This window comes from Suncus etruscus, chromosome 17, assembly GCF_024139225.1.
Source record: "Suncus etruscus isolate mSunEtr1 chromosome 17, mSunEtr1.pri.cur, whole genome shotgun sequence".
Classification (NCBI taxonomy): Eukaryota; Metazoa; Chordata; class Mammalia; order Eulipotyphla; family Soricidae; genus Suncus; species Suncus etruscus.
The window spans coordinates 69,739,742-69,766,192 of NC_064864.1; the positions used below are offsets into that span (position 1 = coordinate 69,739,742).

The 26,451-nt window shown below is 47.5% G+C and overlaps 1 protein-coding gene across 2 annotated transcripts in view; it reads right to left on the reverse strand.

Annotated features, from left to right (window-relative positions):
- The window catches only part of C17H10orf90 (chromosome 17 C10orf90 homolog), a 155,574-nt gene that overhangs the window by 36,997 nt on the left and 92,126 nt on the right, over nt 1-26,451 (reverse strand). For both annotated transcript variants that reach the window (XM_049790593.1, XM_049790592.1), the window contains exon 2: nt 5,505-6,639. In XM_049790593.1, coding sequence (XP_049646550.1) covers nt 5,505-6,639 — 1,135 coding nt within the window. The remainder of the gene's footprint in view (nt 1-5,504; nt 6,640-26,451) is intronic.

Consider the following 26,451-nt stretch of genomic DNA (forward strand, 5'->3'; position numbering starts at 1 on the left):
CTATCTGCTCAGAAATAGCTCCTGGCAGGCACGGGGGGACAATATGGGACACTGGGATTCCAACCAACCACCTTAGGTCCTGGGTCAGCTGCTTGCAAGGTAAACACCACTGTGCTATCTCTCCGGCTAAAGTTTTTTTTTTAAAATAAAGATACTATTTACAGTCATGTGGGGGGCACGAAAAATGTTTTCCTTTTCCTAGGGGGTCGTGACAGAAAATAATTGAGAAGCACTGCTCTAGCCCAGCCTAGCCTGGCACAGGCCCCTCACCTCAAGTCAGACTCTCTCTAAGGGCCATCCCCAAATTAGAGTCCTCTGCAGCCTCAGTAGGACTGTATCATAACAACTTCCCATCCTGACCTGCTCTGTTCCTCGCATCCTCAGAGCCACTGTCCCTTTCTCAGAGCACATTGGAGTGAGCACCCTCTTGCTTCCTCTGAGCTGGGTTCCCAAAGAACTGAACACGCCACACCAGCAAACAGTGAAATTGGCCTGGGAAGATTTTTTTTTTCTTTTGGGTCAAACCCAGTGGTGCTCAGGGCTTCCTCCTATCTCTGTCCTCAGGAACCACTCCTGGTGGGCTCAAGGGAACAAGAGTATGGGCCAGGAAGTCCAACCCACTGAACTATCTCTGTGGCCCTGAGGGTGGGCCATGAGGCATCAGTCTGCAGTGTTATCTGAATCTCTGCCTGCTCTTAGGAATAAAGTTTTATTGGCAACCACTCGTACATGCCCATGGCTGCCCTATGTGGGCAGCCTTCCACCCAGTGAAGATTTGAGTGATATCACTGGAGACCATCTGGCCGGAAAAACAACTTTGTTCTCATCTGGCCTTTTGAAAACAGCAACAACAACCTCTGCTTGTTCCATCTCCAAATCAAGGAGGGAAGAAGGGTTCTCCGAGTGTGTTTGGGCCCTACCAGAAGGACTTTTTCTGGGGTCAGGGAGCTGAGTCAGATGTGGAGTTCTCAGGGCGACCCAAGCTCTCACGTGTGAAGTTCTGCAAATGCTTTTCCATCCAGTGATCCCCACTCTCTGCTCTAGAGACCCAGGGAGAAAGCCCTAAGTTCCCCCTTTCATAGCTTTATCCCCAGAAACCCTCCCGTGGAGGCTTCACAGCACCACCAGAACCCTGAGCACTGCTGAGGCATGTTCACAATAGAAACGTCCACAAAACAGTGCTTGGGGCCCCAGTAGTGTATCCTCCTGTCTGTCCATCCATCTGTCTCTCCAAGAGCATCTCTCAAATCATATGGTCTGTGTGTCTACTTCTGCTCTGGGAAAGAGAGGGCCCTAACTGCGAGATGAAACTGGCAAGAAAAATATCTCAACATCTATTTAGTTTTAAGCCTGTGACACCCAGGTGGACAGAACATTACAGATTCACAGGCTCTTCCAAGAAAGGGTTTCAGAGCAGAAAGTGTTTTTGATCTCCCTCCTGGGCCAGAGAGATAGCACAGTGGGGAGGGCTCTTGCTTTGCATGTAGCAGACCTGGGTTTAATCTCCAGTATCCCATATAGTCCCCTGAGCCTGCCAGTAGAAACCCCTGAGCACCACTGAGTGGGGCCTCTAAAAAACAAATGTACAAAAATCCCTTCTAAGAGATGGTTTGTTGTCTGTTAAAGAAAAACATGCTGGGCCCCACTGGGAGATAATGGAAGGACACCACTAAGGTGAGTCCTCCAGTGACCCAGTGCTCCATGTCAGGCTAGCATGACAACTAGACCCCCATCTGCAGGCCTGTCTTCACTTGTCTCATCTACAAAGTGGGGATAACTACATCTCCTTATAAGTAGGCCTGAGTAACAGAGGTGACAGACGTGACTCAGGGTGCCGGAATGGTGACAACAAAGGTGACAATGAAATTCTTCCTTCCCACCTCAGAGGCCAACTCTGTCCTCACAGTTGCAGGAGGAGAAAAAGAAGAAGAGGGAAGAAGAGGAGAGGAAGGAGGAAAATGAGAGGGAGAAAGAGGAAAAGAGGGAGAAGGGGAAAAGGGAAGAAGGGAGGAGGAAAGAAACCAGGGCTGAAGAGGAGAGCGAAGAAAGAATAGTTTTAAATGCCTCATCCCTGTTTGAGAAAATGGGAACCTTTGTGCCTGCCAAGAGGTCCCTTTCTGGACTAACCTGTATGGAAATACCTCATTTTCCCTGATGGAGTCTGAGTGCCTAACCCAGAGGCTCCTTGGAGAACCGAGTGCAGGATTCCAAGCCCCCCACCTCAAGGGGAGACATGAAATCACCTTTGCTGGTGTGTATTCAAGCTCCCGGCTGTGCTCAGCAGGTCTAAACATATGTGTATCAGCTCTGGGTTTCAGAGGGTCTCTGCTGAAGAGTTGCCTTAGTGACTAGGCCTTTGAGGCTCCCTAATCGCACACATCACCCCGGGAGGCTGTCAAGAATGTGCCTGCCCATGCCTGTTGCTGCTCCATAATGAGCATGGCTGTGTTGGGGAGAAGCAGCATTAAGGCTAAAGAGTCAGCCAGAGGGAAGACAGGGAATGTTCTGGAAGGAGTGTGAGCCTCTCTTGGTGCTCTGAGACCCCCCTAATACCAGGTTTCCAAGTCCCAAAAGCTCCTGGACTATGCAGACAGTCTTCTGTTTTGTTGGGGAGAGTTTGTGCTGTGCTATTGGCTCTGAGGGTGAGAGCCTGGTGTGTGTGTGTGTGTGTGTGTGTGTGTGTGTGTGTGTGTGTAAATATGAGTTTGAGTGTATGAATGTGAGTTTGAATGCGTTTGAGTGTGAATGTTTTTTATTTATTTATTTATTTATTTATTTATTTTATGTTTAAGTGTATGTGTGTGAACATTTGGGCATGTGAATGTATTGAAGTGTGTATTTTAAAGGGAGTATTTGTGTGTGCATATGTGTGATGGAGTATAAGCGTATTCCAGTGTGTTGGGTGCATGGATGTGTGTATTTCAGTTGTTGAGTATATTAACGTATAGTTCAGTGTGTTGGTTGTATGAATGTATATTTCAGTGTGTTTAATGCATGAATGTTTATATATATTTTAGTGTGTTGGGAGTCTGAATGTGTGTGTCTGAGAATATGAATGCTGTAGATTTTAGTGTGTGTAAGTGTGTTTGTTTATATGGAATGTGAGTGCTTGGGTGTGACTCTAAATGTTCGTGGGTATGTGAATGTATGTGTTTTGAGGTGTGAGTGTTCAGGTGTGTTAATCCATGTGAATGTGTGTTTGGGTGCATGTGAACATACTTGAATGTGTGCTTGTCTGTGTGATGTTTGTATGTGTGTCAGTGTGTGTGAGGTTGTCCCCTCGGTCCACATCTGAGCACATGCCCAAGACACTGCCCTGAACTTCAGCACCTGCAATCACCAGTTCAGAGCATGGATCACCCATCCTCAGTGAGCCAGGAAATGGTGATGACCTGTGACAAGGCTCCCACTTATGTGCACCGTTTCCTTATGGCAGCACAAGGCCACAGGACCCAGGAGCCAAATATTTCAGGGGTTCTGCAGGGCTATTCTGAATGTGAAGTTCAGCTCAGATCTGCTTTATCACCCCACTCAATGACAGGGTCATCTCATGTGGCCTCATCTTGAGCAAGGGCCTTGTTCTCTCTCCTTTCTCAATATCCCCAGGCAAGATTTGCAAGAACCCTTGAGTGAAAAGGCTCTAAATTCCCTGATTCTTTTTGCACCATCCCACAAGGGCAGCTGCAGCAGTGTTGGGGGATTCTGGCCATGTCGGGCAGCTACTTCCAGACTCTCCATTCCTGGATGGAATTGGTTGGCAGCAGCAATTGAATACAGAGCCTGTCTACATCCGAGGTTCATGCAGAGTCTGTCCTGCACATATGTCCCTGCCTCTGCCACAGCTATGAGCTCTTTGCTCTGCACTTGCTGAAGAAACCAACCCAGCCTCTTTCTAAGCACATGGTGCTTTTAAACTCTTTTTTTCCTCCCTGCTTTTAAACTCTTTTACAGTCATTTTTTATTAATTAATAGTGCTTTAATGGGCAAAGAGTCACATCGTCAAAAGACTACACATATGCTGCGTTTTAGTTTTACTACTATTATGTTTAAATATTTCCCCCAAGTGGGAAGTCGCTAATTTACAAACCAGAACCTTTCACAGAAAGGAAACACTGCTCATTGGAGATATTAAGATGAGCTAAGACTCCTGGCTCCTGGCTTAAGCCCCCCACTCTCTGTCTCTTCTCTCTTCTCTTTCACTCTCTCTTTCTCCTCTCTCTTTTCTTCCCTCTCCCTTTCTCTCCCTCCCTCTTTCTTTCTGACTACCTCTCCTCTTCTCTTTCTTTCTCTTTCTCTCTCTCTGTGTATCTCTGATTCTCTCTCTCTTTCTCTCTCTCCCCTCTACCTCTCTCATGGTAGAAGAAGGACAGTGGGTCTGAGCGAGGCAGAAACAACATCATTTCCTAGCCGAGGCCCCTCAGAAAACATGACCCCAAACTGCTCCTGAAGTTGGCACAGAGAACCCCAACCTGCCTGGTCATGAACATGCCTGTGGGCACTGAATTTACACATGGACACACACATGCTCCTGTCCTCAAACATACTAAACATGCTCACTTATGACACATGAACTCAAGCACGTGCATGGAATCTCATGCTTGTTTGTGTGTATACACACTCATTCTAATTCACATGCACTTAAAACACACTCATATTCATACTCACACTTGTACTCACTCAGAGCTACACACTTCCTCACTCTACATGCTTCCATACATAGATAGTGTCACACACTCATACATAGACTCATGCCCATACATATATGCACTCATGCAGGTAGCCACACATATGTCATTCTCAGACATCCATACACATTAACACAGAACACACACAGTGCAAGTGCAGTGTGTTCTGGGTCCTTGAAGCCAAAGCACAAAGTCAGCGACTCAAACAGGGAAGAGGAACCTTGGGCCGGATCAGGTGCAGATGTTGGGCCAGAAACAATGGACCTCAGGAGATGCTCTCTTCCCGCCATACTGGAAAGACATGAGCCTAAATGAGCTCCGTGTCCTGTACTCTCAAGCCCACAGGGTCTGGGAACACCACTGGAAATAAAACTCGGTAACAAAGTCCCTTGGTAACTACAAATCACCATCAAGGAAAAGCTCCAAGCTAAAACATCAACCTAAGGCTGTCAATGGTCAAGGACTTCTTGAATGGCTTCTTGATGGTCAAGGATGACCAAGGCCATGGCTGGTCAAAGATTATGATTAGGACTGTGGCTGGCCAAGGGCAATGTATGACCAAGGCCCAGCTGGCCAGATGATGTATGGCCAAGACCACAGATAGCCAAGGGCAATGTATGACCAAGGTAATGGCTGGACAAAGACGTATGAACAAGGCCACAGATGACCAAAGACTATGATAGGATCACGGTTGGCCAAGGGCTCTCGAGAGTGGTTCTAAAACACACAACCCGAGTTCTTTCTGAGAACTACTTCCTGGGGTAGGTGACAGCAAAGAACATTCATCCTCCCGCAAGGACGGAGGCGCCTCTCACTCACCTGCCCTGTAGCTCCAGCCGGGAATGTGGATGCACAGCTGGCCAGCGTGGGCCCCCGACACGGGGCAGGTGCCCAGTTCCCCGGTCCCTTTCCTTCCAGTGACCGGGCTGCTTCCTGCACCTGTGAAGTCTGCGTTGGCCACGGAACACCCGCAAGGACATGTGCTGGCCCTCAGAGGCTCCCGCCGGGAGGGTGGCTTCTCCTGCCTCCAACTTGGCTGCCAACCTGGGGACCAGCATCGGGGACCCGGGAGGCTCCGCTGCCCGCGAGCCAGGGCGCAGCTCATTGGCTCCCGGTTCTCTGTGCCGCCGACGCCATCTGGTGCCAGGTTGTGGGAACTGCAGCGAAGGTGGAGCGACAGGACCGATCGATGCGCTTTGGGGCTTGTTGCATTTGCAGGTTGCGGCCTGGGATGGGAGAGGGGCCTGTCGAGTTGGTAGGTGGAGTTGGGTCCTTGCTGGGACACCCTGATATGCACGCAGGAACTGAACACCAGCGGCCCCTTGCCCACCGACATTGAGGGAGCATCTGCAGACAGACGGTCTTCACTGTGCTGTGTGTCAGTGATCCAACAGCGCCCATGGTCCCCACATAATGCCACTGGGCTCTGTGGGACCCTCAGTCTGACCACTGAGCTGCTTTTGGAGAATTCCGTGCATGCAAAAGGTCTGTAGTGCTCAAGTGGCTTGACACTCCTGATCGGAATCTCAGGGTCTCCAGGAAAAGGTTTGGAGTGCCCAAATGGCTTTACACTGCTGGCCAGAGTCTCTGGGTCCCCAGTAGGGGCTTCTCCATCTCTGTGCTCATAGCACCTCAACTCCCCAGCAGGGCCACCCACACGTCTGGCCGTGATAGTGATGGACGCAAAGCCCTTCTGGGATTCACTGTCTGGCGTCTCCTGGTGCGGTGGTATGGGCAGTGTCTTCATCCCCAAAGTGCCCGGAAGGCAGAGCAAGGCCCTGCTGATGGTGATGCTGCTGCTTTGTGCCAAGGCCCGGGGGCCCACAGGGCATCGAGAGAGGGAGCCGGCCACGGGCAAGGCGCGTCCTTGGGTGTCTTGGGCATCTACCTCCTTCTCGAGCTGCGGAACAACCATGGTGGAGATCATGCTTGTGCAGGGTGCTGACACGGTCTCCTGCAAGGCAGAGAGATGACAGTTAGTGGGGCTGGACAGGCAGGACAAAGAGCCCTGACCTGAGAACTGGCTGGTTTGTGCATTTTTAGTGGACACCACTTCTGAGTGTCTGGACGTGTGTGTGTGTGTGTGTGTGTGTGTGTGTGTGTGTGTGTGTGTGTGAGAGAGAGAGAGAGAGAGAGAGAGAGACAGAGAGAGAGAGAGAGAGAGAGAGAGACAGACAGACAGACAGACAGACAGAGACAGAGACAGAGAGACAGAGAGAGATGTCCCATCATCTGGACCAGGGGTCTTCAAACTACGGCCCGCGGGCCACATATTGTATTTATTCTCATTTTGTTTCTTCACTTCTAAATAAGATATATGCAGTGTGCATAGAAATTTGTTCATAATTTTTGTTTTTACTATAATCTGGCCCTCCAACAGTCTGAAGGACAGTGAACTGGCCCCCTGTTGAAAAAGTTTGAGGACCCCTGATCTGGACATTCCAGGATCTGACTGGGGGACAAGTTGCCTCTGTTCACAGGGGTACCCACATTGCAGTCTGCTGTCCACGAGGCTTGGGCTCCTAAACACAAATTCTCAAGTCTTTCCAATGAGGACTAAGGCAGAAGTATGGGGGTGCTGGGATTTGGGAGCACAAGGTCAGCTCTTCTCAGGGAAGAGAAAATGGGTTTCTAGGGAGTCCCTGAATCGTTGCTAAAGATTCTACTGCCCAGATGAATCTGGTTTGTGTGAACACAGTGGATACCCTAGCTGTTGGGCAGGGGGACTCGGAGCTCCCAGCTGGGACACTGCCCAGTAATGCATGTCTGTCCACTGGTGCTGACAGGTTAAGAGGTCGTTTCACTGCACCTTGAGGCTTAGTTCCACAAGCGAGTTTCTACCCAATATAACCATCTGAGGCCCAATTCTTAAACAACAGCTCCCGGGGTCATTTCCATCAGGCACTGGGAAACAAGAAAGATACAAGACCAAGGTTCTATGTTCTTACGGCCCTTTCCAAACCCAGCAACTTCCCTTTCAGGGGAAAATTCCATCTGCTATATTCCATATTGTCCCCACTCAAGTGATTTCAGGGCCTCTCTATCTGCTATTTCTTCTGGGTTGGCTGAACATGGTTCTGAATAAAAGCTCTTTCACCTCAAATAAAATGAGCTTGTATGAGATTTGAGTTAAAAGGCAAAATGTACCTTGTCCTTCCTGATATTTTAAGTTGGCAATCATGGTGGACAGAAAGTGGGGTGCAAAGCTGGACTGGGACCCCACTTCCTGACAGTCCCTGGCCCCCAACTCAGCCTGCTCCTCCTCATCGAAGTTGCTTGGACCTGTCCTTTCCAGTGCTGCAGCCTGAGCGGTGCTGCTGCCATTGAACTCATTTGTGCATTATTCATTGCACTTAACTGCCTTTTTATACCAGAGGCACATTGCTAAGAAGGAAACAACTTCCTGTAATTCAGCAAGAATGTGGGGAATGGTGAATGCCAGAGAAGATGGACCAGGCACCCTACCAAGGTGAAGCCTGACATCAATCCGTGTTCCTATGCCTGTCTTTCTGGGTGGGGGGCACTCACCCTGTCACTCTGCAGCCTATAGAGCCATTGGCAGCTGGATTCTTAACCCCAGCCTCCCAGATACAGCCCAGGTCACCCCCATAGTAGCTAAATGCCAGCCAAAACCCTATGGATGTGCCCCCAGTCAGATACCCCCTGGCATTTCTGCCTGAATGGCCAGAATCCCAATATGCAGATTCATGCCAGTGGGGTACACCAGAGAAAGGGGGTGTGAGTACCAGTATTTCCCTCTTCCCTGATCCCCAAACATTTTTATTATTTTGTTTTGTTTTGTTTCATTTGGGGACCACACCCGGCAGTGATCAGGGGTTACTCCTGGCTCTATGCTCAGAAATCACTCCTGGCAAACTCAGGGAACCATTTGAGATGCCAGGGGTTGAACTTGGGTAAGATTTGTGTGCTATCCCTACTGTAATATCACTCTGGCCCCTTCATACCCAAATGTTTGTCTTCCCACACAATTACCAAAAATCCAAGAACTTGCTACAATATAATTAATGTACAACAGTGACAAACAGGTCAGAGTCCAAATGCTTTTAGGGGGCCTGATAGTATAGCTATTGAGGCACTTGTCTTACAAGTGACCACCCCAAATTCTGGCATTGCATATGATCCCCCAAAACCAACAGAAGTGATCCCTAAATGCAGAGCCAGAAAAGAGCCCTGAACACTGCCTGGTATGAGTCCTCCCCCCAAAAGAATTAAGGTTCCATTTGATCCCCAGCACTATATATGTTCCCCTGAGCACAGAGACAGCAGTAAGCCTAGAGTACTGCTAGGTGTGACCCCAAACCTCCCTTCCCCCCCAAAAAAGAAGCCAGTCACCACAGATGTGATTTTTATATCTTGCTTAAATTAAAAGGCCAGATTACATAGGACCAAATTAGCATGAGAAATTGCCTCTAATTGAGTATTAGGCAATAAAGGGAAACATAGGCACTTGATTGACATTAGTGTTCAATCCCTTTGTAAAACTTCAGGGGAGAGAAAGAAGAAACATCTGAATAGTCACTTATTTCCATCTCCATTCTCCATGCTTCAGCCAGGACTTGTTATCTGGAAGCTCTCCTCCGCCTTTTTCTTTTACAGTAAGAGGCCCCGGTCCATATTTCATTCATTTTAAATAACCGCTTGGCTGAAGAGCCTGCATATCATTTCCAGGGTGGCGATGAGGTCTGAGAAGGAAGCCATCAATCTGGCCCAGAGCAGAACGAGATTTATGGCCGCTGCTGGCACAGGGCAGTGTGTGGGGTGCATCCCCTCGCAGTATGGCCCCCATGAGGCAGGCTGGAGGCTTCACATTTGAAGGGTAAGTTTAAAGCATGGGCCAAGTCTGGGCAGAGAGTGCAGGGGTAAGGCTTGCTATGTGACCTCTGATCACAGATTAGGAGCAGCCTCTGAAAACTACCAGGGATGGCCCCAGACCCCAACCAATAGGTAAAGAAGACAAGTCATGGAGAGGATTGAATCACTAGTTTTGAATCATTTCCCTGGCAGATAATTTAGTGGGTTTGATTCAGGGGAGTTGTTTAAGGTGGTCACAGTCAATAGTGAAGTGTGTGTGCATATGTGTGCACGTGTGAGTGTGTGTATGTGTGTGTGTGTGTGTGCAAGTGCCCATGTGCATGTGGGGTTGTCAGGGCCAATCAAACCCCACAAAAATAGAGGTTAGAAACAAGGTTTAATCGAGGGAGAGGAAAAGGAGGGAGGACAGATCTTACAGCCAATTCCCTTGGCCAAAAGAGGAAAAGAGAGAGAGAGAGAGAGAGAGAGAGAGAGAGAGAGACAGACAGACAGACAGACAGACAGACAGAGACAGATAGACAGACAGAGAGACAGAGAGAGACAGAGAGACAGAGAGTATAGTCCCAAAACCAAATAGAGTGAAGGTCATTGGGAATCCTAGATGCCTCATCCCCTGACCCATCTGGCCTCTAACTCTCTTCTGGAGATCCAAGCATGATGCTGCAGCTAGAACCTTCCGTCCCATCATGCCACAACCCACAGCTTCTCTGCTCTAAAGTGAGCTCTGGCACATGGCCCTGTCCATGCCCACAGAATACCCCACCCCTACTCTAGCATCATGATTCTGGGTCACACCTGGGAGACCCCAGTCTCTTCTGCAGTGTATCTGGGGTTCAGACTAGGAGAATCCAAGCAGCCTCACAGGGAGGAACTGAGAGTATGGGAAGGTTGTGGCTCTTTATGCAGAAAGTTCAGGTTCAATTTCCGGTCACACCATCTGGCGAAACAATCAGACAGCAACACAGCCCGAGGGGCCTGGAGTTTGCCTGGTTGCTGGCTGCCTGGTGCCTGCCTTGGGAACACAACTCACGTTACCTGGGGGAAGCCCGGGCTCCTCTTTGTGGCCTCAGCTGGGGGGCGGCTCTCGTGGTTCTGCCAGTCCTGACGTCCTGGGCAGAAGGAGACAAGAGCTGGGCTCAGTCAAGGGAAGGACCACTGGGGCCTCAGTGCTCGGTGTGGGCCTGAGCTGCCCGAGGGAGGCCCCAGCAGGCCTGGGAGCCACTGTGGAGAGAGGTGGGTGTGTGGGTGTCTCTTGGGCCCCCAGCCAGACCTGCGTCTGTGTGGCTTCAGCTCCTGGACTCAGGACCCCAGAACGAGTCCCCTGCCTAACTCTGCCAGCACCCCCAACCTGGCCCCTTCGCTCCATAGGGAGACCCAGGGTGGGGCTGGCTCCAAGTGCCTGGACACACGAGCCACCAAAGTCTGTTTCCCAACGATGGCACTGGAGGGCGTCCCTGAGGACCTTCCCCACTTCTGACTACTGGGCTCAGAGAAGACGTGACCAAGAGGTTCCTATCTCCACCCTGGACATTCTTAGGGGTCCCAGTGGGAGGCCCAGTTTGGGGGGGCAGTGTCTTCTAGAGACCCACTCCTGACCAGGTCCCCTACATGGTGCATCCCCCCAGAACTTTCCAGAAAAGCACCCCATGGCCCCTTCAGGCTCTTCTGTGCATCTCGGTCTGGGTAGGACTCCTCTCATGGGACCCAGGGGATCAAACAGCCATTGAATATGATTTAGTGGATGTGGGGCTTGTTTTGCTTTGGGGGTCATACTGGAAGTTTTCAGGGCTCTCTCTGGGCTTAGGAGTTACTTCGCTAAGGGTTTGGGGGACTGGTGCTGGGAGCAAAGTCAGGTCAGCTTGGTGCAAGGCAGGTGCTACACCCACTCTACTACCTATCTGGCTCCTTGAACATGTCTTTTGGAGGAACACAGCCATCCCAGAGTGAGCCCTTCCAGGCTGTCACTCCCATAACCTTCCTCCCCACCATGCTCTGTCAGTGTGTGTGTGTGCCTCCCAGGTTAACAGGGGTCCTTAGATATGGCTCCTTCACCCAGCACAACCCTGGGGGAACAGATCAGCATGCATACCTCCCTCCAGTCTGACCAGGGTCCACTGACACTGCAAAGCCATTTCACTCGGTTTCAAGAGTCTTTTCATGCCCAGCTCTGACTGTCTAAAGGGAAGGAAATGAGGCCGATCCCCACTGCACTCCATCTCCTGCTCTGCAGAACTCCAGAAGGTCTCCCTGCAGTGATGTCATCAGAATGTTTGCCTGGCAACAAGGGGGGGGGTGCGGGTACAGGCAGGGGGTGTTCTCTGGCTCTTTTGGGGACAAGACACTCCCACCTTGATGAGTGATGCTGCTTCGGGGAAAGGAAAACCCTGTCACCAAACCTAGTGGGCTGAGAAGAGAAACTGTTTCACCTGCCATGGTCAGACCATTTCTCACCTCTCCTGACTTCTTTTTATTTAAAAATTAAAAAATAAGGGCCAGAGTGATAGCACAGTGTTTGCCTTGCATGCGGCTGACCCAGGACAGACCTAGGTTTGATTCCCAGTATTCCATATGGTCCCCCAAGCCAGGAGCTATTTCTGAGCACAGAGTCAGGTGTGATCCCTGAGTATCACTGGGTGTGGCCCCAAAACCAAATAAATAAATAAATAAATTCAAAGGACCAGGACCATAACACAGTGGGGAAGGCATTGGCCTTGCAAAAGGCCCGTCCAGGTTTCATTCTCAGCATCCCATAGGGTCCCTGGAGCTTCGTCAGAGTAATTCCTGAGCCTAGAGCCAGGAGTAAGCCTCGAGCACTGCTGGATGTGGTCCCCACTTAACTTATTTTTTAAGTCCACTTTGTTTCCAGGTATCTTCCTGACATGCACTAATTCTCTCTTCTGTTTAAACACAGATAACACTCCCCATGTTTATTGTCTTAACATTTGCCATGCATGTTACCAATTTTTGCAAACCAGTTTGTCTAAAAAATCGGTCAACATCGCATCTGTTGACTGAACAGGCTATTATAAGAATGATTGGTTTTCACACAATTTAATACGTACCTTCAGCTGAAAATGAGTGAAGATATTCTTAGGATCTGAATATAACAAATAATATCTTTTTTCCTAAGAAGCAGCCCAGTTCAAGGTAGCTTATTCTTAACTATGTTGTATGTGTGTTTGTGTGTTTATGGTGTATGTATTTGTGTGCGTTTATGTGTATATGTTTGTGTGTGTATCTTTGTGTGTGTGTGTGTGTGTATCTGTTGTGTGACCAAAAGCAGCAAATAATAAACTAAATAAATCCCAGAGCCAAAACCCTAGACAAGGAGGGTGTGGGAGCTGGGGACCGAGGGGATGGGCTCCAGCTCACCAACTGGCCTACTATGGGTCTATTCTGCCCAGCTGGGTCAGAGGCGCTGGGGAACTTGGTATGTGGTTGCCCCATCAGAAAGGGGGCACAGCTCCATCAGTTCTGCCCTTCTGCTCTTCACAGAACACCAGAGCAGCAGGAACAGCTAATAGGAGGCCTTTTGGGGGTGACCCTGTCTGCTCCACTATCAGCATCAGGGACCAGAAAAACACTCTATGGCTTCCCAGCTGAGCTCCTGCACTCCATCAGGGCTCCTGGCTGAGGTTGCTTCCTGCAGGATCAGCCTGGCTGGATTGGCTCGCTTCTGGTTCAGGGCTGGAGGCACCCCAGGGCAGAAAAACGGGCTGTCCTGGAGGCCTCCTGCAAGAGCTGCTGAGCATGGCCAGCCATAGTGCCACACTACAGAGAGGCCAGAAAACATGTCTGCTAGGAGTGCATTATGGAAAGTGGCCACAAAACATTTCCCAGAGATGCTTTCCACGTATCCCTGCTTCTCCTGGCTCACTGGCCAGAGCTTCTGCGTCGCTGTTAGTTATTTGCATTAGGCTGAATTGGCCAGAGCCAGGCACCCACAATGATGATCACAGGCCCCAGTGGGGGCTGAGGAAGGAGAGGGACACAGAGGCAGAAAGACTTCATTTTCAGAGCCATTAGTTAGACACCAGTGCCCAGAGCCCAACAGCCCAGACAAAACTCAGCATATGCCACAGTATGCCAAAACTAGACCCCCCTCATCAGGCTCAGCTGAGCCTCCTAGCTGCCATGCCAGGCCCTGGGCATCCTCACCAAGAATGGGAAGTAGCAAATATCAAGGGACGTTAGCTTTCTGGGTTTGCTGCTTGTTTTGTTCCATTTGGAAGCCACATCCGGCAATGCTCAAGACTGATTCAGGGAACACTCCTGGTGAGGCTCCAGGGACTATATAGGGTGCCAGGGGTCCAACCCAATCTGCCACATGAAGGACAAGTGCCCCACCCACTGTACTATCCAGTCCTGCTGTGTCTTCAATGCAGCTAAAAGTTTTAGTGCGCAATGTTTCCTGGTAATAAAGGATCCTCAACCCAGATCGCCTTCAGCTAGGTGGGCAGAACCTACCTGGCTCAGGAGACCAATGATCCAGACCTCTCAATATTCCATTCGATTTTCTCCCATTTCGCCCCATCCAGCTGAGCTGAGATGCAGAACTCCATAGTTGCGTCCCCAATAACAGCTTTATCAAGGTGGGTAGCTGGGCAGATTGTCAATGCTTTGAGTGTTCCACAGCTCATCAGCACGGTCATGGTCCCTTCACCCAGCACTGACCCCATCTGGTAACCATGAGAGCCCTTACTCTGACCTGCCTGTTCTTCATGTCCCACAACATGGCATCAAAGGCCGAGAAAAATCCCTAAGTCATGCATGTTTGTCCATAGAGGAGCCCATTTGAGGATTTCCTTCCTTTCCATGGCTGACTCAAACTACTTTGGACTAAGGGTCTTTCTAGCCACCAACTCAGGGGTGCTCCTGCTTTGGGGTCATAATGAACAAAGCTACTTCCCCCCTTCTGGGCTTGGGGCCTGGATTTGCTTAAGTCTGTATCTGATGTTTGACAAAAAGTCACATTGTCTTCAGGGACATCTGTTGGTGTCTGCAGGCTTCCTATTCTTATGTCCCCAGCTCAGCCCATACTTCTTTTCATCTTGCAACTCCAATCCTTCTTGGGGCTGTGAGTGGGAGCTCATTGGAACTGTGATGACATTTCTTTCATACCAGGAATCTTTTCCTGGTATCTTTTCCTCTTGTCCTATTGCATCTGCCCTTTGGCCTAGGAAAGAGATGCCCACTGGTGCCTCTTCACCTGAGAGGGAAAGAATAAGGGTGGATCTTGGGCTCCAGAAGGCAGAACCCCCCTACCTAGGAACCATCAAGGAAATTGGAGGTGAAGAGGATCCTCGAGTAAATCAGCAACATGGGGTCAATGCCAGCTTTACCATTTACCCAAGTTCTGACTTGGCCAAGCATCTACCTTATCTCTTACCCCTGTTTCCTTATATGCAGAACCAGTGTGGAGGTTATATCCCTGCATTTAGCTAAGCTAAAAAGACACGTTCCAAATAGATGTGTCCCTGCACACAGACCAAGAAAGGTCTCTTCATCTACCAAAGATTCATGTAGCACCCTAATAACGGTGGGTCAGATGCTAGCATAGACCCCAAAGTCATAGCTAGGAGCATACACACAATCCCTATCTTGCTGGAGCTTCTGTTACAGCTCAACAACCTCACAAAAGTTAATGATGCATTATTCTAATTCAACTTTTTTTTTTAATTCTTGATTGCAAAATAAATACCAGCTCATCAGAAACCGGAAACTGGAAAGGCAAGGTCAAAGAAGTTTCCTTAATGAACTTGAACTTTAGAAGGAAAGAAAATATTTATTCCAGCAAACTCCAGCTGCTGAGCACAGACTCACAGAGAGAGGAGACACTAGAGGTGGGTGTGTGGGGTCTCAGGAATGTGGGAAAGAAACAGACCCCACTACTGACCCCTTCCTGGTGTCCAGGCAAAGCAGGGGCTGGCCCACACATACACGCAGAGAAACAGACCATTGAAACTAGAAAGCAGGAAAGAGCAGCCACTGCTCAGAAGGCAACACAGATCTGGCTGCTTGGAAATCAGGACTGCAGACCAGCAGCTGCCAGGGGGACCCGGTGCAGAGAACTGGCTGCCGCCCCAGCTCTGCTGGGACAAGCAAAAACACTCCAGCAAATGAGGTCACAGAGCTCTGGGCTGCTGGGAACACCTCAGCAATTCACCACACAAGCACATTGTCTGGGGGCGCTGCAGGCTCCCCCATCCTCAGCTCTTCCAGAGATTGTTAGAGTATGCTGGGCACCAGAGTAATCTAGTGGCAATGAGGGAGGGAGGGAAGGAGGGAGGGAGAGAGGGAGGGAGGGAGGGAGGAAATCAGAGAGAGGAGAGGAGAGGAGAGGAGAGGAGAGGAGAGGAGAGGAGAGGAGAGGAGAGGAAAGGAGAGGAGGGGAGGGGAGGGGAGGGGGAGGGAGGGGAGGGAAGGGGAAGGGAGAAGAGGAGAGGGGATGGGAAGGGAAGGGAAGAAAGGAGAGAAGAGGAGGGGAGAGGGGAAGGGAGGAGAGGAAGGGGAGGGGAGAAGAGGAGAGAAGAAGAGAGGGGAGGGAAGGGGAGAAGAGGAGAGAGAAGTAGAAATAGATGGAGAAGCAGAGAGAGACAGACAGAAACAGAGATGGAGAGACAGAGAAACAGAGACAGAGAGAGAAAGAGAGGAGATGAGAGGAGAGGAGGGGGGAGAGGAGAGAAAGGAAAGAAGGCTTTGGCCATCAGGGGTTCAGGAAAGGATGAGCTTGTCCTTGGTACCACCTCCCCACCAACCACCCTGACCTTCAGGAATGTTTCCTCCTGCCTTGCCCTCCCAGGCCCCCTACCCAGCACACAGCACCCTCTGAATTTACAGGGTGCACGAGGGCTTCCTGTCTTCCAGGACGATCAAAGGAGCAGCTGTCCCAGGAGAGATCCCTCCTCTCATGCCCTGGCCTAGTGGGGAGACCTGGGTTCCCACTGGTTGTTTTTCTGAGCAAAAAAATTCCCAGGATTGGGCAGAGGCAGGTTTCCTGCTAGGACCTCAGGAGCTGGACAGGAAAACAATCCTGAGACTCAATAAATGGGGTGCCAGAGGAGGAGAATCAGTGGGTTCGGGTCTTATCTGCCTTCCCAAAGATTACAGGTAATTGCTTTTTTATCTCAGACTCTCAAAATTTGGAAATAAAGAAGGAGTGAGGCTGGGTATCAGGTCCCCTCTAGGCAGTCCAGAGCCTGTTTTCCATGAAGGACCCCCCAGTTGCCCCTCCTGACCTCCAGGTCCAGAAGAAAGGAAGCTTTCAGAGCGGCCATCAGCCCACTGTTCCCAGAGGGGGGGGCATGAGCCTTAGATCTGGTTTCCTGATTACCCTGCACCCCCATTCAGATCTACATAGTCATCCATCCCCCCCCCCCACCCCCCATGGAGATGCTCCGGGCTTTCCCGGAAAGGACAAAGCGGTTGCCTAGCAACCAGGCTCCTCAAACTCCTGTTGATTACCTGGTCGGTCCGGGGAAATGGAGCATCTTTCAGAAACCCGAACTTGCTCAAGGAAGCCCTTGAGAGGGACATTCTGGCCCCGACTTCTAGGGTTCTCCAGGGGCAAATGAGGAGCACAAAGCCTCCTAGCTGAGCCCCCAAGAATCTAAGCCCTTGGAATCTTCCCATCCTTGGCTCATTAGAAATAAACTCCTTCCTGGTGACAGAGTGCTCTGAATACCCCAGAGACACCAGAGACATGACTATGTCCACCCGGAAGGGATTCTCCAGGGTCTGGGACAGGGCTGAACATTTTGAGATGGACGCTAGCAAATGCCATGAAGGTTGCCATGGGAACAGCTGTGTGTTGGGTCCCTTCAGGCTCTGACTGGAATCTTTTCCCCCCAGTTCTCGTGACTCTGGCCTTTGGAAATGGGGTTTAGGAGAGGATGGGGTAAAGATAGTGCTGTCATGGGGTGGACCCCTGTCCAGTGTCATTGGGGTTCTTTCAGAGAAAGGAACATGAAGATAAGCATGCAGGTGATGCTTCTATGAAGTCAGGATTCCCAGGATGGGCAGTGAATCCCAGGAGCTGGGCAGGGGAGAGGCTGAACTGTGACCCTCCCAACCCCTGCAGGAGAGAAAACATTTCTATTATTCTGTCTCCCCTTTCTAGTGGCTCCCACCCCCATGGCGAGGGGATCCTCGCCATGAAAACCATGAACACTCAGGCTCTCTCTAAGCATGCGGGGAGCCCTCTGAAGCGGAGGCCCCATAAAACATTTAACACGGCAACGGGAGGCACTGCGCCAGCACAGTGGAAGCCAAGAACTGGTCCTTGGAGGGCGGACTGGAGATCTCTCTCTGCTGCAGAGCAAAGCCTGGAGCAAAAGAAAGGTGTTCTGAGGCTCATTAAAGCGCCTGAGTCTCCAGGACCCCAAGGAGAGGAAGTGTAGAGGGGGCTCTGCTCCCCTGGGCCAACTCAACAGTGCAGCTGGAAAAAGGGGTCTTGCACCCCAGTGCAGAGCAGGCCCCTTCGGAAATATCCCATGTCACATTTGCAACACTCAGAGCTTTTGTTGAGCCTCCAAGCAAATGGGAGATTCTGGGGGTGGAGACAAGGGTTAGCCCCAGGATTCAGCCCACAGGAAGGAGGGTGGAGATCACAGGCAGGCTGGAGAGGATGCTCCAAACAGGGTCATGGGCCCTCTGGAGAGAGACGCAGGGTGGAGAGGGTCTTTTCTGCTGGGGTGTCTCCACAGCACCCCACAACATGGTGCCTATCATTACCAAGGACACCACCTCACCCTGACTTTCAGAGGAGAGACCAGAGGAACAAATGCATTTGATGAGCTCCTTTGCTACAGAATTTTTGTCAAACTGCAGTAGGAAGAGTTTCATTCTATACATAGAGCAGGAGAGAAATGGTCTATGATTAAAATCTGATTTAAAAATATATTTTAAAGTCAACAAAATACAATCAATGTTAATTTTGTGACTTATAAAATGGGAAAAGTCTCTGACCCTGGGAAGCTGATTGAAATGGCTCAGCATATTATGTGACTTCTGGATTTTTAGCGACTTTGTCTGAATAATGAGACTTATTGGGCCAAACTGAGGAAGGCCCAAATAGTTAAACTTCAGGAACTGAAAGCAAAGGAAGCTTTTCCACAATCATGGGTGTTCTCGACACAAAGATAAAGAAGGAAGAAGGGGCTGGAGCAATAGCATAGCAGTAGGGCATTTGCCTTGCACAAGGCCGATCCAGGACAGACCTTGATTCGATCCCCAGTGTCCCTTATGGTACCCTGAACCTGGAGCGATTTCTGAGCGCATAGCCAGGAGTAACCCCTGAGCGTCACCAGGTGTGGCCCAAAAAGCAAAAAAAAAAAAAAAATCAAACAAACAAATAAAAAATAAAACAAAGATAAAGAAGGAAGAAGCATGAAGTTGGGACCAAAAAACTAAGATTGTTTCTGATGCTGCCTGAAACTCCAGAATCTCAGCTGAAAGCCATTGAACAGCTGAATAATTACCACAATCAAAAGCTTAAGTCAGGAAGAACAACAATAATCAATTAGAAAACCTCAGAAGAAAAACATTAACCAGCAGGAAAATGGTCATCTACCCAGGTACACATTTAACATGAAACATGCTCAGCCTGGGTCAAGAAAATCATCTAATTATACTGTAGGAGGGAGGGAGGGAAGGAGGATGGATGGAAGAGAGGGAGGGAGGAAGGAAGGATAGGGTGGAGGGAGGGAGGGAAAGGTAGAGGAAAGGAAGGAAGGAGGGAGGGAAGGAAGGAAAAAGGGAAGGAGGGAGATCAGTAGGGAGAGGGAGGGAGGAAAGGAAAGAAGGAAGGAAGGATGGAAGGAAGAAAAGAAGGAAGGAAGGAAGAAAAGGAGGGGGAGAGGATAGGGTGGAGGGAGGGAGACAAAGGTGGAGGGAAGGAAGGAAGGAGAGGAGGGAAGGAAGGAAAAAGGGAAGGAGGGAGATCAGTAGAGGGAGGGAGGAAAGGAGAGAAGGAAGGAAGAAAAGAAGGAAGGAAGGAAGAAAAGGAGGGAGAGAGAACAGGGTGGAGGGAGGGAAAGGTAGAGGGAAGGAAGGGAGGGAGAAGGGAAGGAAGGAAGGAGGGAAGGAAGGAAAAAAGGAAGGAGTGAGATCAGTAGGGGGAGGGAGAAAAGGAGAGAAGGAAGGAAGAAAAGAAGGAAGGAAGGAAGGTAGGAAGGAAGGAAGGAAAGAAGGAAGTAAAGGAGGGAGGGAGGATAAGGTAGAGGAAGGGAGGGAGGGAAAGGTGGAGGAAAGGAAGAAAGGGAGAAGGGAAGGAAGGAAGGAGGGAAGGAGAGGAGGGAAGGAAGGAAAAAGGGAAGGAGGGAGATCAGTAGGGGAGGGAGGAAAGGAGAGAAGGAAGGAAAGAAGGTAGGAAGGAAGAAGGAAGGAAGAAGGAAGGAAGGAAGGAAAGAAGGAACAGGACATATTTCTGTGGGAATGTCCAGCAGTGAACTCACTTTATCAATTCATTGGTCCATTCCATATTCCAGTAGAAAACATAGAGTTGCCTCTAAAACAGTATGGAACAACCCAATATTCTCCTTCATGAGTGAATGTGAAAGGTTGTTGGCACAGGGCTGTCCAAGACCATTGTGGTATCACAACTAAGAATGGGAGACTGGTTCCCAACCAAATGTACTGGAAAGTTGTCATAAAAACAGTGCACTCTTGGCTTACTCTTTCAAGCCAGTGTTCGCCCTTGAACACACACACTCTCTGTCTTTCTCTTCCCCTATCTCCCCAAATCTTTAAATTTCTTTTAATAAAAACTATTTTAAAAAATCAGTGTGCTCTTGGCAAGAAAAAAAAATGAACAGCTCGATAGTTCCAGCATTTCCCAACGTGGAGAACATTGTCCCCTGGGGCAACTGGGAGGCACTTTCTGTCTATTTGCTCAAAGAGGATAAGTTTCAGGGGCTGGCTTTGGGTGACTTTTTCTTTGTTCTGGAGGGATAATTTGAATAAATTCAAGAAACTCTGGGTATGGTAGAGAAAAGCACCCATGTACATTTGGGAGTTGAAAGAGTTCAAATTAAAAGAATGGGGCAGCATTTAATTGATCATGCATCTGAAAATGAAGCATATTGAAAGCCACATGTAAAGTTAACTACAAAGTGAGCCAAGGTCATAAAAAAAGAAGCAAAATAAAATGACAAAAGAATTTTTATAATATTAGAAATATTCTTAAGGTTGAAAAAGTATCCAAAATTCCATAAAATATTGATATTGATCTATGTGGAATAACTTTCATATGACAAAATTCTAAGGAGAAGCAATATATATATATATATATATATATATATATATATATATATATATATATATATATATAAATGTAGCAGAACAGGAAAAAATTTAAAACAATTCTTCCCAAGACTTAAAGTTGTCTTTTATGGCACATTAAAAGAAAATACTTTAGAAAAGTGAATAAATGACTCAAATGTGGATTTCATAGAAAATACTATCTACATTATAACATGGAGATCTCTAGCAATTGGGAATATATAAAGTAAAACAATGTTTAAAAAATGTAGAAATAATGACTTGTGAACCAAAATATAGGATCAAGACCCAGGATGGAGCAATAATACAGCAGATAGGGTGCTTGCCTTTCAAGCAGCCAAATTGGCTTTAATCCCTGGCATTCCATATGGTCCCTTGAGAAATGCCAGGTGTAAAAATTAAGTTCAGAGCCAGCAGTAACCCCTTAGCATAGCCTGGTGTGAACCTCCATAAAGATATTATCGAGAAAGAAAAGATACCTTATAGAATGGGAGAAATATATTGGCAAATCATACACCTAATAAGGATATTAAGTTCAGAATATAAAAAGAACTCTTACAACATGGCAATAAAAGAGACAAGCAATGTAACATAAAAACAAGCTAAGATTAGAGGCAGACTGGGAGGAATGGGAGGGAAACTGAGGAAACTGGTGGCAGAAAATGAGCACTGCTGAAGGGATGTATGTTGGAACATTGACTGAAATTCAACTAACAACAACTTTTTAACTGTCTCATGATTTAATTTTTAGAAAGATTTTTAAAAATGGATCAAGGGAACGCTTAGGTGCCCAGGTAATGGAGAATTCACCTTGGTTCCTTGGTTCCATCTCTGGCACCACAAAATGATAAAATAATGAAACCAAAACACTCCTTCTCCCCAAGCTGCTGGTGACCCACGTTTGAAATGAACTGAGCCCTTGAATACCCCCAATGATGATACTCAAATAACCAATAAGCATGTGCCAAGAGGCTCAACAGCATCATTGACTAAAGAGAAGCTGATGAAAACCACAATTAGAGTCCACTCCATATCTGTATGGTGACTGTCATTAATTAGAAAATAAAATCAACAACAACCCAGAAAACAGAAGTGCCAATGAGGCTGTGGAGAGTTGGAAAAACACCCTCCCACATCTTTCTAAGAGGTACGTGGAATGATAATGACACTCTTGTGAGAGCAACTTTTGTGGGAACTTGCATGGGAATGGAATTGATTCAGCCTTGGAAGTAAAAATCAAGAATCAGACAAATAGTTCAAGCCAACTAATGTTCGTCTCAACTAATGTGTCTTAAGTTGAGACCCAGACCTCTCCATTTTTCAAATGAATAAAACAAATGAATAAAAACAAATTGTGTGTGTACACATGGCATTGGACTAGCTCTGTCCTCCTATTTTTCTAGATAGAACAGTATCCAAATAGCACTGAGAGCCCTTAAAATGTGAACAAATATCACCAACTTACCTTCCCGAGTAAAAGAAACCAAAATCCAAAGGCCACAGATGGTTTGAGCACCTTTGTGAAACACATCACAGAGGGAACTCTGCAAAGGTAAAAAACTCATGGGGGAAAACAGGGGAGAGAGGAAAAACAGGGGAGAGAGAGGGCATTTAGTTTTCTTTTCCAGTGCTGCGAATGGACTGGAGCTAGGCATAGTGAAGGAGCATGAAGATGAGAGCCCTAATGCTACCCAAAAGCACAGTTTGAGGGCGAGAGTTTTGTTTCCATTAACTTAGCTATGAGTCAGTTTCCGTTTTTCTCTTTACTGGGTCACAAACATGCATACACCCTATAAAACTTGGGGTTGTCATGGTTGTCTATATCATCACCAGGAAGCAAACCTCTACCAGGGAAGACTCTACTGCTGCCCTGACATCAACTTACTCCAAAGAGGGTTCTTTGTGTGTGTGTGTGTGTGTGTGTGTTCTTTTGTTTTGTTTTGGGGCCACACCTGTTGATGCTCAGGGGTTACTCTTGGCTGTGCACTCAGAAATCGCTCCTGGCTTGGGGGACCATATGGGATGCAGGGGGATCAAACCATAGTCTGTCCTAGGCTAGCGCTTGCAAGGCAGACACCTTACAGCAGGGGTCTCAAATTCAATTTACCTGGGGGCCACAGGAGGCAAAGTCAGCGTGAGGCAGGGCCGCATAAGGGATTTCACAAAAAAAAAAGTCCTCAAACGTCATTATTAACAGTCTTAATTATTTCTTCTGAACATGAATAGAACACTGAGTGAAGATCATGAACAAGTTCTACTGAACATGGCATCTTTTGCCTATTCCTTGCTGCCAGAGACTTGACAGCACTCTTCTCACAAATCTGAACCACATTTGGCTTTAGAGAGGAAGCAGTTGAGACCCTCAGTATGGCTTGAAGATAATCATCATTAAGTCTAGACCTGTACTTTGACTTATTGAAGTTCAATGTGGAAAATAACTTTTCACACAAATATGTGCTCCCAAAAAGGCACATGGTGCACTTGAACATTCGGGAAAGCTCAGGGAAGCTGGGGGGGGGGTTCTAAAAAATTGCCCATGCATGTCTGCTTTTCCACTAATCTCCTTGAACTTGGCTTTGAGATTAGAGTTGCATTGCAGGTCAATGAGCTCCATTTGAAGCATAGGAGGGGCATCTTGCACATCAAAGGAAAAGGGGTCCACAAAAATTTGGAAAGTGGCTCTGTGCTTTTTGAAGTGTGCAAATCTGTGATCAAATTTCTTCTCTAGCTTAAAAATAGCATCAACATATTTCTCACCACTGAATGGTATGCCTGCATCCACAAGTTCCTTGCATGCTGGGAAATGGCAAAGATTTGTCTGAGAGAGCTGGGATTTCCATCACACAAGTTTTGTGGAGAATGCTCTCACGTTGTCATAGGCAGCACTGATAAGCTGCCCCGGGCCTTGTAACATCTTGTTTAGTCCATTCAGCTTATGTGTGATGTGAATAAGAAAAGCTAAGTCCATGAGCCATTTGTGATCACTCAACTCAGAAACAACATTCCCATCCTTCTTCATGAAGGCTTTCACTTCTCTCAACTCAAAAATTCTTTTCAGGACATTTCCCCTGCTGAGCCAACGTACCTTGGTGAAATAGAGCACATCTCCATATTCTGACTCCATTTCCTCTAAGAAAGCACGGAACCTCCTGTACTTTAAGCCCCTGGATCTGATTTGGTTGTTGCATTTCACAACAACAGACATCACATTGTCACACGGCAGGCATTTACTGAAAAGGGCCTGCTGATGGATAATGCAGTGAAGAGCAATGGCCTTCTCTACACCCTCCTCTTCAAGTTTTTTTTTTGAACAAGTGCCACCAGTCCATTTTTCTTCCCTGTCCTCGATGGCGCTCCATCAGTTATTATTCCAACAAATCTTTTCCATGGCAAACTTGCATTCTCAATGGCATCATAGAGATGCCGAAATATCTCATTAGCGGTGGTCTGGCCATGCATTGGAATTATTGTGAGCAGCTCCTCTGTCAATTCAAAATTGCAATCAACACCACGGACATAAATTGTGAGCTGTGCAGTGTCTGTTATATCTGTGTCCTCGTCAAGACCAACTGAGTATGCATCAAAACATTTGGCTTTCTCACACAGTTGATGATAAACGTCACTTGACATATCAGAAATGCACTCTGCCACAGTGTTGGCAGAAAGGCTGATTTTGCTAAACTGATCTTTCTTTTCCAGACAGATAATACTTGCAGCCTGTAACATGCATTTTTTTTAACAAGCTCTCCTTCTGTGAATGGTTTCCCTACCTTAGCAATCATCTCACGAACCATGTAACTAGCTTCGACTGATGCAACATTCTCTTTGGTTGCTTTCTTGAAGAAATCTTGTTGCCTCATTAGACATGCTTTAAGATTGGCAATTTGTGTGGCCCTCTCATTTCCTTGATATTTTGCAAATTTCTCAGCATGTTTAGTTGAATAATGGTGTTTCAAGTTGTATTTCTGTGCACTGCAACTTTCTCTGAGCAAATAGGACATGTGAGGATGCCCCTGTGCTCAACAAAGAAATACTGCTTTTCCCCACTTTTCCTGAAATTGTCTGTGCTCATCATCAATCTTTCTCTTCACTTCAGGCTTTGATGAAGTCATGATGAAGGTATGACAAAATCTAATTCTGAAATAAACTTCTCTTCCTTCTCTCCCTTAGGCCTCCAATAATGCAAGGGACAAAGGGCAGGAGCAGCGGAAATGACGTCTGCGCTAGGCGCAAAGTATTTGCGATTATTCGCTTACCGAATATTCGCAATAAAAAAAATCGCACTAGTAAGAAAAAAATCGCAAAAAATCGCATTAAACATTTGCATACCTCAAACAGAACTGCTCGGGGTATGCGAATGTTTAATGCGATTTTTTTCTTACTAATGCGATTTTTATTGCGATTATTTGGTAAGTGAATAAGCACGAATACTGCGATATTTGAAGGCTGGCCGTGGGCCACAAAATGTTGTATGGAGAGCCGCAAATGGCCCGCGGGCCGCGAGTTTGAGACCCCTGCCTTACAGCTTGCACCACCACTGTAGCCCCCAAAGAGCGTTCTTTTAACACCCAGACGACTTAGCAACAGCAGCAACCTTCTTTCAGGGCAGGGCTGTCCGAATTGACCTCTATTGGTAAGGTGAAACTAGAGGACGCTCTATATCCCGTCTTCAATGTAGGATATGCACAGAAATCAGGATCTCTAATTACAGAAATCTGACACCAACAATAGCGATTGTGCGAAAAAATTTTTACTGGGACCACAGAGAATAACTTGCATTGGGACCTCTAGTATGCCTGGAGCCCAGAATTGGTCTTATGCCAGAAAACTTTAGGTATAAAGTCTCCTTGTATTTAGGCCAGGCTTTTCTTTTCCATGCCCCCCATATTTTGCTGTTCCCATGCAAATAACAATTGCCACTCTAACACTGTTTTTTGCTGTACTTCTTTAACTCTTTTTCGAAGAAGAAGAAGAAGAAGGAGGAGGAGGAGGAGGAGGAGGAGAAGAAGAAGAAGAAGAAGAAGAAGAAGAAGAAGAAGAAGAAGAAGAAGAAGAAGAAGAAGAAGAAGAAGAAGAAGAAGAAGAAGAAGAAGAAGAAGAAGAAGAAGAAGAAGAAAAGCTTATTAAACCTCTGCTAGGCCTTTAATGAGATAACTGGTAATTCAATAATTTTCAAAAATACAGTTGCTACTGAACTTTTTTTTCTTTACTTTCTCTTTCATCTCTTTAGGTTTTCTTTCTATTTTCTATTTTTTAAATAACTTTGCTTTTGGTCATCTTGAAACAAATGTATTATGATCAGTTATGTCAATTATGTGATGCATTTTCTTTAAATAAATTTAATAAAAAAAATCTTGGGGTTGGGGTGTGTATGAGATGTTGGGTGCTCAGATGTGAACTTCCAGGCCTTTTCAGGAGGGAGAGTTGGCAATAGTCATCATAATTCAAGCCTTTCAGAAACCAGACCCATTTCTCAAGTGGCCTGAGAGAGGTAGATATGCTTGTTGGTGCTTGATTTCACAGAATGAAAGACATTATTATTTTGTTTGTTTGTTTTTAATAAAAACCCAAACCAGGGTGGTTGTTATTTGGTCAATAAAGCCAAAAGCAAAACCAACTGGTCTCTCAGGCCCCTGAAACTACTTCTGATCAC